We start from the raw sequence: 13,705 nt of genomic DNA, 5'->3' as shown, positions 1-13,705 counted from the left end.
TTCTTATATCTTTAGTTTCATGTCTTTTAATACCCTTCCTTGAATTCCCTTCTAACCCTTCCTTTCCTTACCCATCTCTTCCTATCTTTCCCCTTACCTACCCTCCCCCTTCCTTTCTTCTCCTCTTCATTTCTTTCCTTTCCCTCTCCACCCACTCCTCTTCACTCCTAACCCCCCTTCCATTCCCTTTCCTTCCTTTCCCCTCCCTTCTCCCTTCTCATCCCTACTCTTCCTTTCTTCCTTTCTTTTCATCTACATTACTTTACTTTCCATCTCCCTCCTCTTCATATTAACCCCCTTCCCTTCACTCATTTGCTCCTCCCCTTTCACCCCCTTTCCTCTCCCCCCTCCACCCCTTCTCCCCCCCGACGGAAGCTGGGGCGACAATGAAATATATATAAAGGCGACCCCTACACGGCCCGCACAATGCCGCGGAAATGACAATGAGGAGAAAAAAGGGAGCGAAATGGACCTCATGTCACGACGGGGCGCGGGGCAACAATGACGACCGGCCCGATAATGACGACGACGATGATGATGATGATGGTGATAATGATAGATAAATGTGATGACCGTGGACTCCCAACACTAATAACAGCATGAAGAACGTGATGATGAAACTAATAATGACAATAATAATGACGATAATAACACAGGTAATGATAATAATGATGATGATAATGATAGGGATGATTGTGACGGTGGGTTCCAACAACAACAAGAAGAACAAGACAGTAAGACTAAGAACAAAAATAATAATGAAGATAATGACACATATAAATAACACACGTAATAATGATAATGATAATGAAGATTGTGATTGTGGACTTCCAACAGCAACAACAATACCAATAACAACAAGACAGCAAAACTAATAACAACAATAATAAAAACAATGACATTAATAACATAGGTAATGATGATAATAATAATGATAATGATGGTGATGATGAAGGGCGTGCCGGGCGGTGACTGAATGAGGGAAGGGGAGGAGAGAGAAAGAGGAGGGGCAGCGAGGAGTGAGTGAGCCAGTCAAGATTAATTATTTTGATAAGGCATTGCAGGCGCCCCATCCCGTGGCCATTTATTCATATCAGGTGTAATGGTTATATAATAATAGAGCCAACGAAAGAAATGGATGACTCGAAATTGCGAACCGGAATGGAACTCTCTCGTGGAGCACCGTAATGGTCGCCCCTCCCGCCTGGACGCCGCTAGCAGCTGGTCTTTTTTTTTTTTTAACCTCTCTTTTGAAGGCTGTTTCTTCGATTTATTATTTGGACTGCATGAAGGGCGGCCCGACAGGAGGAGGAGGAAAATGAGGAGTGAAGAAGACGGGATGAGACGGGAATACTTACCCCTGTTCATCTTTTTTTCTCTCTCGTTTGAAGACTGTTTCTTAGATATATCATTTGGACTGCATGAAGGGCGGCCCGACAGAAGGAAGAGGAGGAGGAGGAAAATGACAGGTGAAGAAGGGATTTGAGACGGGAAGACCTACACCTGTTCACCTTTTTTTTTATCTATCTTTTGAAGGCTGTTTCTTTGATTTATTATTTGGACTGTATGGAGAAGGGAGAGGAGGAGAAAGAAGAGGAAAAGGAAAAAGAAGAAAATGACAGGTAAGGGGAAGAGGGGATGAGACGGAAAGTTACCTGACTTAAACCTGTACATTTTTTTTCTCTCTTTAGTTTCTTCAATTTCTTACTTTGACTGCATGAAAGAAAGACTGACAAGGAGGAGGAGGAAGAAGTAGAAAAAAACGACAGGTAAGAGGAGGATGAGACGCGACACACACACACACACACACACACACACACACACACACACACACACACACACACACACACACACACACACCTGTACGTCCTAACACAACTGCACCAACAAGTGGCAGGTGTGTGGAGCTAATATTACCTGAGCTACACACCTGCCAAGATGACCCACCTATACCTGTCTGCACCATCTACGGCAACAGGAGAGGGTCACTTGTACACACCTGAGCTCTCCACCGCTTCACCTCCAGCCACACACACCTTCGCGGGCTTAATTAACCACCTGAGAACCGTCGACAGGTGAAGAGAAAGCAGGTAAAGTAAGAGTAGGTGGTTAAGGTTTTACTGTCTTCAATTCTTCTTCTTTTTTTTTTTTTGCTCTTCCTTTTTAACTTTTTTTATTGCATTTGTTTCTGTTTGAGCCACTTGTTTTTCTTTTACTTTCTCTTTCTTTTCTTTATTCTTTTTTTTATTTGCACTCGTTCATTTTTTTTTTTGGTTATTTCTTATTCTCTCTTTTCTCTTTTTACTGTTCTTGTGCCTTCTTCTCTTCTTTTTGTTCTCATTATCATCTTTCTCCTCATATTCATTCTCGCCATTTCTCTCATTGTTCTCTACTTCCTTCTTTACACTGTCTTTTATTACCTTCGTTTCTGTTTAAGCCATTTATATTTCTCTATTCTCTCTTCTTACTAATTTTATGCTTTTTTTTCTACCTTACATTGTCTCGTTTTTATTATGTTCACTCATCCTGGCATTCGTTCCTGTCTCAATCACTTCTATTTCTCTATTCCTTTTGTTCTTGTGCTTTCTGTTATCGTCTTTCTCCTTGTAGTCATTCGCTTCATTTCTTTCCTTATTCTTATGCTTTCCTTTCTTATTTTCACTCTCCTCATTATCTTTCTCCTTCGTATTCATCTTCATCATTTCTCTCACTGTTCTTATGCTTTCCTTTCTTATTTTCACTCTCCTCATTATCTTTCTCCTTCATACTCCTCCTCCTCTTTCTTTGCCTGGACTCATCTGCCGTGCCCTCCATCCATTCCTTCTCACCAGCTCGCCGGCAAAGGTCAGCGGGAGATAAAATTGCCATAAAATTATTTAGTGGCGGGTGCCGTGAGGGGGCGCTTGTAAGTGAGAAAATGTTGCCATGTGTATCACTAGCGTGGTCTTCCTCCTTACCCCCCCCTCTCTCTCTCTCTCTCTCTCTCTCTCTCTCTCTCTCTCTCTCTCTCTGGGGTCACGGTATGCACATCACAATCACACCTTACCTTGCTCCTCTTCCCCTCCTCACCTCTCTCCTACTCTCTCTCTCTTTCCTCGGTTCATTCCTCCACCTACTTTCTTAACCTCAGAACCTCACTCCTCCCCTACATTCCCATACGTCCCCTTCCACTAACCAGATTCCTACCTTCTCCAGCATCTCTTCCCCCTCCTCACCTCCCTCCCTTTTCTTTCTCTCTACAGTTGAATTATTCACCTATACATTCTCTAACCCCATACACATTCCATACCCACTCCATACACCTCCCTACGTATACTACTCTACTTCCCAAACACCTCCCTTTTTCATCTCTTCCCCCTCCTCACATCCCTCCTTTTCTTTCTCTCTAAGTTATTTTATCCCCCTATACATTCTCTAGTCTAATCCCATACACACAATCCATACCCACTCCATACACCTCCCTACGTATACCACTCTACTTCCCAAACATCTCCCCTTTTCATCTCTTCCCCTCATAGTTCATTCCTCCTCCAACTTTCCTAACCCCATAACCTCGCTCTTCCCTTCCCCTTCCCTACTTCCAACGCACCCTTAACTTACCCCCAACTCCTCCCCTTCTCAAAACCCCCGCCAAGGGTTCACACAAACAGACCAAAAACCATTCCACAACCACCCTCTCCGGTTCCCAAATTTTCCTATGGGGCGAGAGAGGCGCACCCCATCTTGCCGCCCGAAGAGAAACTAAGCCTTGAGGGAGCGAGTTCGTAAGGGCGGGATTCGAACTGGCCAGCACGGTTGGGGTTTACGCGCGTGTTGACCGGGGCGAGCACCATTGTGTAAGTCTGCTATGTTGATATGCCACGATAGGTTATCACTTTCCATTATAATATAACGTTCATAAGCACAGTATGATAAGACTTTTATTGCTCTCTCTGATTATGAGAACAAAGACCTCGATCCTAGAATACGAGTTGAGGGCCGCTCGCAAAGGAGGAGGAGGAGGAAGAAGAGGAGGTGTAGTGGTGGAAGAGGAGGGAAAGGAAGGAATGACGAGGAGTGGAAGGAAGGAGGCAAGAAGGAGAGTCTCTCTCTCTCTCTCTCTCTCTCTCTCTCTCTCTCTCTCTCTCTCTGATCTTATTCATGTAAGATTAGGGACAGACCACCACGCCGTTGGGAGCATAAGGTCTGTGGTTTGTGTATTTATATAACCAAGCATATCTCTCTCTCTCTCTCTCTCTCTCTCTCTCTCTCTCTCTCTCTCTCTCTCTCTCTCTCTCTCTCTCCCCTATTCAGACACCCTTCCTTTCCTCTATTCCTCTCTCCTTCCTTCCTTTCCTTCCCTTCCCTTTCTTTTTCTTCTTCTCCTTTCTCTTCTTCTTACCTTTCCTCACATTCTCCCTTCACTTTTCCCTTGTTCCCTTTCTTCTTTATTTCCTTTTTCCTTCGTCCCCTTTTTTCTCTCACTTTCATCCTTAACTTTATTCCTTCCCTTCCCTCCCTTCATCTCCTCATTCCTCTCCCTTCCTCCTTTTCCTCCTTTCTTTCTCCCTTTACTTCTTTCCCTTCACCCCCTTCCCTCTACCCCCAGTCCCTCCTTCACACCCCTGGGTCACATATTAAAAGGGCAGTTTCGGGCGACTCAGTTAATTAAATCTTTACCTTAAGTTTACCTAATCAACATCAACACGGGACATTTGATTCGCTTTGCCTCGCATCACATCGGCTGGGCTCAATCTCGGCCCGTCTTAATTCGGCTCGGCTCACTAATTCGGTTCCTTTCGGGTTATCTCGGCTCGCCCTTCGTTACGTTAATAAGAATTCGGTCCGTCAATCAGTCGCCGCTTTGCTTACCGTCTACGTATTTTTTTTTTCTTAGGGGTAGGTTTGTTTTTTTCCTTCCTTCTATCTTTCTTTCTCTTTATCTCCCTTCCTTCCTTCTTTCCGTGGTTTACGTTCTAAGAGTTGTTTATTCATTCCACCGCGCGCCGATAGCAGACGTGTGTGTGTGTGTGTGTGTGTGTGTGTGTGTGTGTGTGTGTAAATCGTATTGCACACACACATGCACAAACTGACCAAGAAAACAAGATTATATGAAAAAAAAAGATGAAAAAGACAAACACGTATATAAAAAAAAAAAAACACGTGAAATACAATGAAGAAAAGGCAAAATGACGTAACTTCTCATATCAATCCCTCCCCCTCCCCCCTCCCCTCCCCCCTTCAACCCCGATAATTTGCCCGCATACGATATAACGAGACTCATCTGTTTAGTCTGCGCCGTACGCCTTCTCCCTTTGTCCGTGTGTGTGTGTGTGTGTGTGTGTGTGTGTGTGTGTGTACAATCTGGAAAACCTTTAGCGCGTGGGTGTGGTTCTGTGGTTGATGAAATGTGTGTGTGTGTGTGTGTGTGTGTGTGTGTGTGTGTGTGTGGGTGTGTGAGAGAGAGAGAGAGAGAGAGAGAGAGAGAGAGAGAGAGAGAGAGAGAGAGAGAGAGAGAGAAAGCCACCATGAAAGAGTGGAATAGGTGGATGGATGGAAGGGTGGAGTAGGGTGGAGAATGGGGATAGCATGGGCAGAAAGGAAAGGAGGTTTAGGTATGGTATGGGTGGATGGTGGGACAGGTTGGGAAGGTTAGAGTGAGGTGGAGTGGGGATCGCATGGACTGTCTGAAAAGGGGGGTTGAGGGAAGGGGGTGAAAGGGGGAAAGAGAGTAGAGGGAAAGGAGGAGGAGTTCTTGAGGGTAGAGGGAGGAGAAGGGGGAAAGGTGGAAGGGGTTTGAGGAATAGATGGAAGGAGGAAAGGGGTTTAAGGAGGGTGAGGGGAGAAAGGGGGAAGGAAGAGGGAGAAATGGGGAGTTTTTGGGGGGAGAGGGAGGAAAAGGAGGAAAGGGGAAGGGGTTTGAGGAGATGGGAGGTTTGAAGGGGAGGTGGAAGGGGAAGGGGAGGAAAGGAAAGGGGGAGGAGTGAAAAGGAAAGGGGGAAGGGAGGAAAGGAAAGGGGAAGGAGGAAAAGAAAGGGAGAGGGGAGGAGGAAAGGAAAGGGGAGGGTGAGAAGGAAAGGGGGAGGGGAAAGGAAAGTTGGGAGGGGTGAAAAGGAAAGGGGAAGGGAGGAAAGGAAAGGGGAGGGGTGGAAAGGAAAGGGGTAGGGGAGGAAAGAAAAGGGGGGAGGAGAGGAAAGGAAAGGGGGAGGGGTGGAAAGGAAAGGGGGGAGGGATGGAAAGGAAAGGGGGGGGAGGGGAGGAAAGGAAAGGGGGGAAAAGAGGACAGGAAAGGGAGAGGGGTGGAAAGGAAGGGGGGGAGGGGCGGAAAGGAAAGGGGGGGAGGGGAGGAAAGGAAAGGGGGAGGAGAGGAAAGGAAAGGGGGAGGGGTGGAAAGGAAGGGGGGAGGGGTGGAAAGGAAGGGGGGGAGGGGTGGAAAGGAAGGGGGGGGATGGGTGGTGAGGCGCGTCGAGGTACAAAACAATAATCAAGTCTGGTGCCTGCCTTTTCTTCCTCCTTTTATTAATCACAATCTCCCCGACAATCAAGATCCGTCACTCGTCATAACGCGACCCATTAATCTCCGCGGCGTAACCCGTAATTAATACCGTAAATGAAAAATCTATTCAAGAATAACAGAAACTAATGAGGAGGCGGGGACTCTCTCTCTCTCTCTCTCTCTCTCTCTCAAGTTATCAGTGTCTCCTCTTCCTCCCTTCCAAACTATTTCTTCTCCCTCATTCTCTCAAAGTTATTCCTGTTTCTCTCTCTCTCTCTCTCTCTCTCTCGTTATCATGGGGAAAACATAATTGTGGACCCGAAAGAGAGATGGAAGATAGGAGAGAGAGAGACTGCACATAATTATTAACAAATGGACAAACTAAACACACTCGGAGATGGAAAATATGGACAAAAAAAGAAAACAAAACAAAAAAGAAATAAATAAATACTTGCATAAACTAGTATGGCATAAACAAAGAGACATACAGACAACGAGGAAGAGGAGGAGGAGGAGGAAGAAGAGGAGAGGGGAAGGAAGAATGAAGGGGCGGAAAGAAGGAATGAAGATAGGAGGTGAAGAAAAAGGTAAGTGAGAAAAATAAGAATAGGAGAAAAGTTAGATCAAGAGAGAGAGAGAGAGAGAGAGAGAGAGAGAGAGAGAGAGAGAGAGAGAGAGAGAGAGAGAGAGCGAGCGGGCCTGTGTGTTGAGTCTTGTCTTGCGAGGTTATGATGACCTTCGGATAATCCAAGTATTGCTTCACCCTCTCTTTAATTGCTGTCTTTATGGCTTGGGCTGACCCGCCGGCCGCTCAGACTCGCGCGCGCGTTTCCCTTCCCGCCAAAACCATCCACACAAAGCACACAATCGGACACACAATAGACAGACAAACGGGGATACTTCGCGTTCTTTACTGGTACTGTCCACTCTTTTTTTTTTCTCCCTCTCCTCCTCCTCTCCTCCTCCATCTCCCTCTCTCCCCTCCTCTGTCTTTCTTTCTCCGGTTTCCTCGATCTTTGGTATTTTCTCGATCCCTCTCTTGGCATTTGATTCGATTTTATGGGTTTCTCGATGTTTTGAGCATGAAATCGACCGAGTTTTTAGTCCTATCACTCGTGTTGGGCGGTGATTTGCGCGCGCTGAGCTGGTTTGTAATGACTAGCGACTCTATTGGGCTATTATGGGGTTTGGTTTGGTTGGTAGGATACTGGTCTGCTTGGGAACTCGATGGTATATTGTTGGGCTTGTTCATTCTAAAAGCTTGTAGGGGCTTTGGGCATGACTTTGTTTTGAGGTATTATGGGTTGTGAATACTATGCTGTCATGGCTTTCCGAGTTAAAATAAAGACAAAGAACTCTATTTAAAAGGCTTAGGATCTCAAGAAACACTGTAATGAACAAAAAAAAAAAAAGTCAGTGGAACATATTTAGAAAGACATTATTGGCCGACAGATTTCCGTAATTTTTTTTTCTTCATTCATGTATTCATTTTCTCCATCACGCTGCACTTCCTCGTTCTTGAAGTTTAATAATAATGATAATAATAATAATAATAATAATAATAATAATAATAATAATAATAATAACAATAATAATAATGATAATAATAGATTCTGACGTCAGCGTAGCGGGACTCGCCTTCATGCATTCCTGTATAAACAGTATCTTGCTGAAGCCAAATAGAGAAAATAATGTTTGAAGCTTATATACAATCGTTTCTTTGACGCCACACACGCACGCACGAACGCACGCACATAAGTTAAGGGTCGGATTGTGTGTGTGAATGTGAATGTGTGTGTGTGTGTGTGTGTGTGTGTGTGTGTGTGTTCGTGAAGGTAAGTGCTAATGAGTCTTGCGTCAGTAATTAATCAAACATTGCGCTATTAGAATGTCCGGCTGACTGACTAAATGACTCACTGCTATGATAAGATATGACTCAACCGACTCACTCACTGACTCACCAATTCGCAAGCCTAACTTAATGTATTGTGACAAACTGACTAACCTGTCTTCTTTGACTCACCCGAAAACTTGCTCTAACTAAACGAGACTTGAGTTTCATGATAAGTTGCAAAAATAGAAAGACTGGTTCGCTAAATTAAGTTCCTGATGTAACTAACTGAATTGCGATGAATTGACAAACTCCTTCACCTTACCGGAAAACTATTGCACTAACTAATCAGACTTGTGTTTCACGTCGAGTTGCTAAAATAGAAAGACTTGTTCGTCAAATTATGTTCCTGATGTAAAAAAATAATTCGCGTTGTTAGATAAGAAATAAAAAAAAAAGTCTTGCGTTTCAAACCTCCACCATTACTTGCAAAAAAGGAAAACGTGTAATTTGTGTTGCGTGTGAGACAATGAAGAGAAGAAAATTAAGAAAGTAAATAGGATAATAAAAGAACATAAAAAGGAGAGAGAACGAGGAGGAGGAGGAGGAGGAGGAGGAGGGTCAAGAGGAGAATGACAAGGACAAAGAGGAGAAAGAAGAAGAGGGAAGGGGGGAGAGAGGAGGAAGGCAGAGGGGTAATAGACATATGAAAAAAAAAGGGGGAAGAAGATGATGATGAAGAAGATGAGACGGAGAATGAGGAGGACGACGCGGACGAAGACGAGAACTAAGAAGACAATTAACAGGAGGAAGACGATGAAATTAGAGAAAAAAAAAGACGACTAAGGAAGAACCCACGAGAGAGAGAGACGAGTACAGAGGATGAGGGAGAGGAAGAGGGGAAGGGGTGTAGCAGTAATAAATTCTTCTTTTAAAGCAACTATTAAATCTGCAAGCCAAATATCGCACCAGAGCCCGGCCAGCTTGTTGGGAGGGGCGCGGCCGGACTGCCAGCATTATAATAAGACTTCATACAAGACCTTAGAGAATACTGATGCCGGCATAATTACAGGCTTGACTCGGCCCAATGGCACTGACTAAACGGCCCCAGAAGTTACCTCTTGCCTCGACTCACTCACATGCAAACCTTAACCCAGCCACACCTGTTCTCTCTCTATCTCTCTTTCTTTACCTGGCACACCTGAGAGAGAGAGAGAGAGAGAGAGAGAGAGAGAGAGAGAGAGAGAGAGAGAGAGAGAGAGAGAGATTGGTATGTTAAGAGAAATAGTAGTAGTAGTAGTAGTAGTAGGATAATTAATATAAACTCACAATAAATGACTTAGGAAAGATATAAAAGGGAAAAAAGAAGCAAGAAGAAGGAGGATAATGAGGGAGGGAGGGAAGGAGGGAGGGAGTAAAAAAAAAATATAAAAGAAAAAAAAAACATGTATAATTTACGAATCTAGACCAAAACTGAAGAAAAACATTAAGATAGAACAAAGCGATAAGCGAGAGAGAGAGAGAGAGAGAGAGAGAGAGAGAGAGAGAGAGAGAGAGAGGGGAAAGGAGGGGAAAGAGATGGGTGGCTGGAGGAAGTGAATGAAGAGGGATATGCAGGGAGATAAAAAAGAAATAGAGGATAGAGGGGGAAGGAGAGAGAGAGAGAGAGAGAGAGAGAGAGAGAGAGAGAGAGAGAGAGAGAGAGAGAGAGAGAGAGAGAGAGATTCCCCCTTCTCCTCCCCTCTCGCACATTTATGCACATCATAACAAAAACAATCGTACAAAAACAGAAGAACAACGCCCACTCGTAACATTTCAATGCCCTCCCCCACCCCCCTAACACACACACACACACACACACACACACACAGAACCACAATTAGAACAGCCTCTCTCTCTCCCTCTCCCTCTCTCTCTCTTCCCTTAATGGAAAAAAAATAATCTACCAAACAAAAGAAGAGGAGGAAGATAAAAAAAAGAGCAACAAAAACACCTCGAGGCCACACAAACACTTACTGTATAAATAACCAAACGAGAATAGAAAGTAATAACAATACTACTACTACTACTACTAATAATAATAATAATAATAAGAATAAGAAGAAGAAGAAGGAAAAAATGATGATGATGATAATTAAAGATGAAAGGAGAAGGATTAAAAGAAGGAGAAAAAGAAAGGGAAAGGATAAGAAGTAGAAGGCGAGAAGAAGAAAGGAAGGAGAATAACGAAGAATAAGAAGAGGAGGAGGACTAATATGTATAATGGAAAACTCGTATAAACAAACAAATATAATAAACAAACAATAACAAAAAAAAAGAACACATAAATCAGACAAAAAAAAAATCAATAAAAAAATGCGCAAGAACGTGAAATACAGAGAGAGAGAGAGAGAGAGAGAGAAACCACGAGGCCCACACACCGCTTCATCTCTCTCTCTCTCTCTCTCTCTCTAACACCTCCGTCGACGCCACCAAGGGTTAAAACTGCAAATAAACCTGTACGTTGATGGGAGACGGGCAGGATAAACCATTAGGAGGAGGAGGAGAAGAAGAAGGAGGAGGGGGAGGAGGAGGAGGAGGCATCTTAGATGGAAACAGATTTTTTTCTTCTATTTTATCAAGTTTTTTTTTTACGATTCTAAATGATGGTGCTGCGACTACTACTATCACTCTCTCTCTCTCTCTCTCTCTCTCTCTCTCTCTCTCTCTCTCTCTCTCTCTCTCATTCGTAATACACTTCACGTTTTCATCATATTTTTTTTTCCATGGTTACTCTTCGTATTACTTCATCCATCCTTAAAACTCTCTCTCTCTCTCTCTCTCTCTCTCTCTCTCGGTGGCCATTAGTTCGGTTCGCAGCCACCCACAAGTTTTTTTATGCATTTTCTTGGCGTAATTTCAGCGCGCGAGGTGATTAGCCGAAACATAGGTGGCGGTATTTTCCTGTCCGCTGAGCAACGCCTTTAACCTTGAGCTAGGCGCCTTACCTCCCCCCTCTCCCTTACCCTGGTCTCTCTTCTCTCTCTCACCTCTGATTTCTGACATGAACGAATCCTCATCACTCTCTCTTCCTTATTTTCTCACTCTCTCACCCTCTTCGTTTCGAGCTAGGCGTCTTTTCCCTCTCCCTCTCCCTCCCTTACCTTTCTCTTCCTCACCTCTCTTTCCTTTAACTCCTGACCTCCCGACATGAACGAATCCTCTCTCTCTCCCTCATTTCTCTCCCTCCCTCTTCGTTTTCTTTCGTTTTTTCCCTTTCCCTCCATTTCTTCTGCCTTTTCCCTTCTCTCTTCTCTCTCCTCTGACTCCTGACCTCATCCCTCCCTCCCTCCCACACTTCGTTTTCTTTCTCGTTTTTACCCCCCCACCCTCTACCGCACTCTCTTCTTATCAAAACTCAAACACATTTACTGAATAGAGAATCGGCCGGACAGGAACAATGAGGGATGTATCGTCGGGGCTGTCAATGGGGCTTCAGACAATCGCTCGAGCCTCTCTCTCTCTCACGACTGGAGGGGCGGCCGACAGCTGTTTAAATCGCCAGGAAATGCTCGCGTCAGGGCTGATAAACAAACCGGCGGGCCTCGCTCCGTGTGTATATATTCCTATTTATAAGGAATGTAAACTTCGCCGTCTGGGTGGCCGGAAGAGGTGCGAGCTAGTGCGAGAGGGAGCGAGGGAGTGAAGAAGGAGGAGGAGGTGGAAAAGGAACCAACCTCACGCCTCACACCACCACCCAGTCCACCCTCTCACTCACTCACGACTAGATTTTGTTTTTAACTGTGGTGTTCTTTTAGTGTTGATTGTTTTTTGTTCTCTGGTTTGATTATGTTTTGATTTTTACGACCCTCCCGGGTTAACGAATCTATTACTTGTAGTTAATTTATGTTAATTTTGCCCCGCGTGGGAGTAGATTAATGAGTGTTTTCTATTACAGGTAACATTGTATCTACCTGAAATCACCTGTGTAGTTAATATGGGAGCTTATGATTGTGTGTATCCTTCCTAAAACGACACACACACGAGAAAAAAATAATAAACGAACGTACGTAAGTCAACAGCAAGTCAGGTCAGGTCAAGAAACACAAACAAATCAGTTCACAGCAACATTAGAAACAAAAAAACACCAGGACGGGGCAGCACTTACAGGGTGTTGCGTGGGAGGTGTTGTTGGTGGTGTTGTGGTTGGTGTTGCTTGAGGGGAAAAACAAAATCCGGTCAACGTTAAGACACCCCCGAGTGACCGTCTCGCCTCCTAAGAGAAAAAAAGCAAACAAAACCAAAAACCAATAAATGAAACCAAAGAAAGAGGGAGAACTTAACCAAAACAAAAGAGAAAGACTTGCAGTACTTAATAGTGAAACCAGAATGGCCAGATCGATTTGGTGTTGGCTCAAGCGGGTCCTCTTCATCCCAACACCCCTCCCTTCCTGTCATATGATAGCTATAGGCAACATATGAGAGGCGTAGATGGAGATACGTAGGTGTTAGGCCCGTGTGGTAGAGCGTAAGGAAGTAAAGGGCCCGTGAAAGCTAACATGAAACCGATCCCGCCAATTTGTTTTGACTATACTAGAAACTTAAAGGAAATAATAAGGCAGTTTATACCAGATTGAAAGTAAATAAACTAAACATAAGTGATAAAAAATGAGGTGGTCGATGTTTTTGAACGTGACAACTCCCCAAAATTAGTGTACCTTTGCTGACACCCTTTGTCTTGAGTTAGTGTTCTTGTTTTTTTTTTTCTCTCTTATGTTGAGGAGTGGACGGAAACTCGAGAATGAAACCGGACATGACAAAAGGCTACAAAGTCTGCCCTGCACGCCGCCAGACCCAACCCTCCCCACCATCACCCGGCAAGGCGCACTGAGGCCACATAAGGTTACAGTTCACCGTCCAGCACACTTTGTTTCCACCTCCGTCCACTTCGCCGCCAAAATAAATCACAAAAAAAACGCCACGCCACGCCGAGACTCAGAGGTTGCGTATGATTGGCAGTCCGCGAAATGAGAACTTATGATTGGTGCAAATTTTCCGTGAAGGTTGATACGGAGCCAATGAGGTTTTGAGGGAAGGCAAAGAGAGAGGTGTGAGCGTGGCGTGGCGAGAGAGGGCGGTGAGGGGGTCGAGAGGGGGCGGTGAAGGGCAGACTTAACTACAAGCGTCAACCAGGTACTGACCGGCCATCGAGGTCCCCATCCAGTGGTGCGACGACTCCAGCAGCTTGGCCTGGGGGAGAGAGAAGACACGGATGAGAACACTGCACATAATAACACACTGACTTCTTTTTTGGTTACTCTATACTAATCGCTATATAGGGCAACACTTAGCGGGCTTTTTTTTACATATTCTTTTTGTTGCCCTTGAGTTGCTCTTTGTGCTGTAAAAAAAATAAAAAA

At 44.5% G+C, this 13,705-nt stretch overlaps 1 protein-coding gene across 1 annotated transcript in view; it reads right to left on the bottom strand.

Annotated features, from left to right (window-relative positions):
* The window catches only part of LOC126984604 (uncharacterized), a 188,827-nt gene that overhangs the window by 61,815 nt on the left and 113,307 nt on the right, over positions 1-13,705 (bottom strand). Inside the window, exons 3-4 of the mRNA XM_050838398.1 lie at positions 13,487-13,535; positions 12,454-12,561 (exon numbers count right to left, since the gene is read on the bottom strand). Coding sequence (XP_050694355.1) covers positions 12,454-12,561; positions 13,487-13,535 — 157 coding nt within the window. The remainder of the gene's footprint in view (positions 1-12,453; positions 12,562-13,486; positions 13,536-13,705) is intronic.

The sequence above is a fragment of the Eriocheir sinensis genome, chromosome 5 (genome assembly GCF_024679095.1).
Source record: "Eriocheir sinensis breed Jianghai 21 chromosome 5, ASM2467909v1, whole genome shotgun sequence".
Taxonomy (NCBI): Eukaryota; Metazoa; Arthropoda; class Malacostraca; order Decapoda; family Varunidae; genus Eriocheir; species Eriocheir sinensis.
This window is presented reverse-complemented; position numbering and strand designations above follow the sequence as displayed.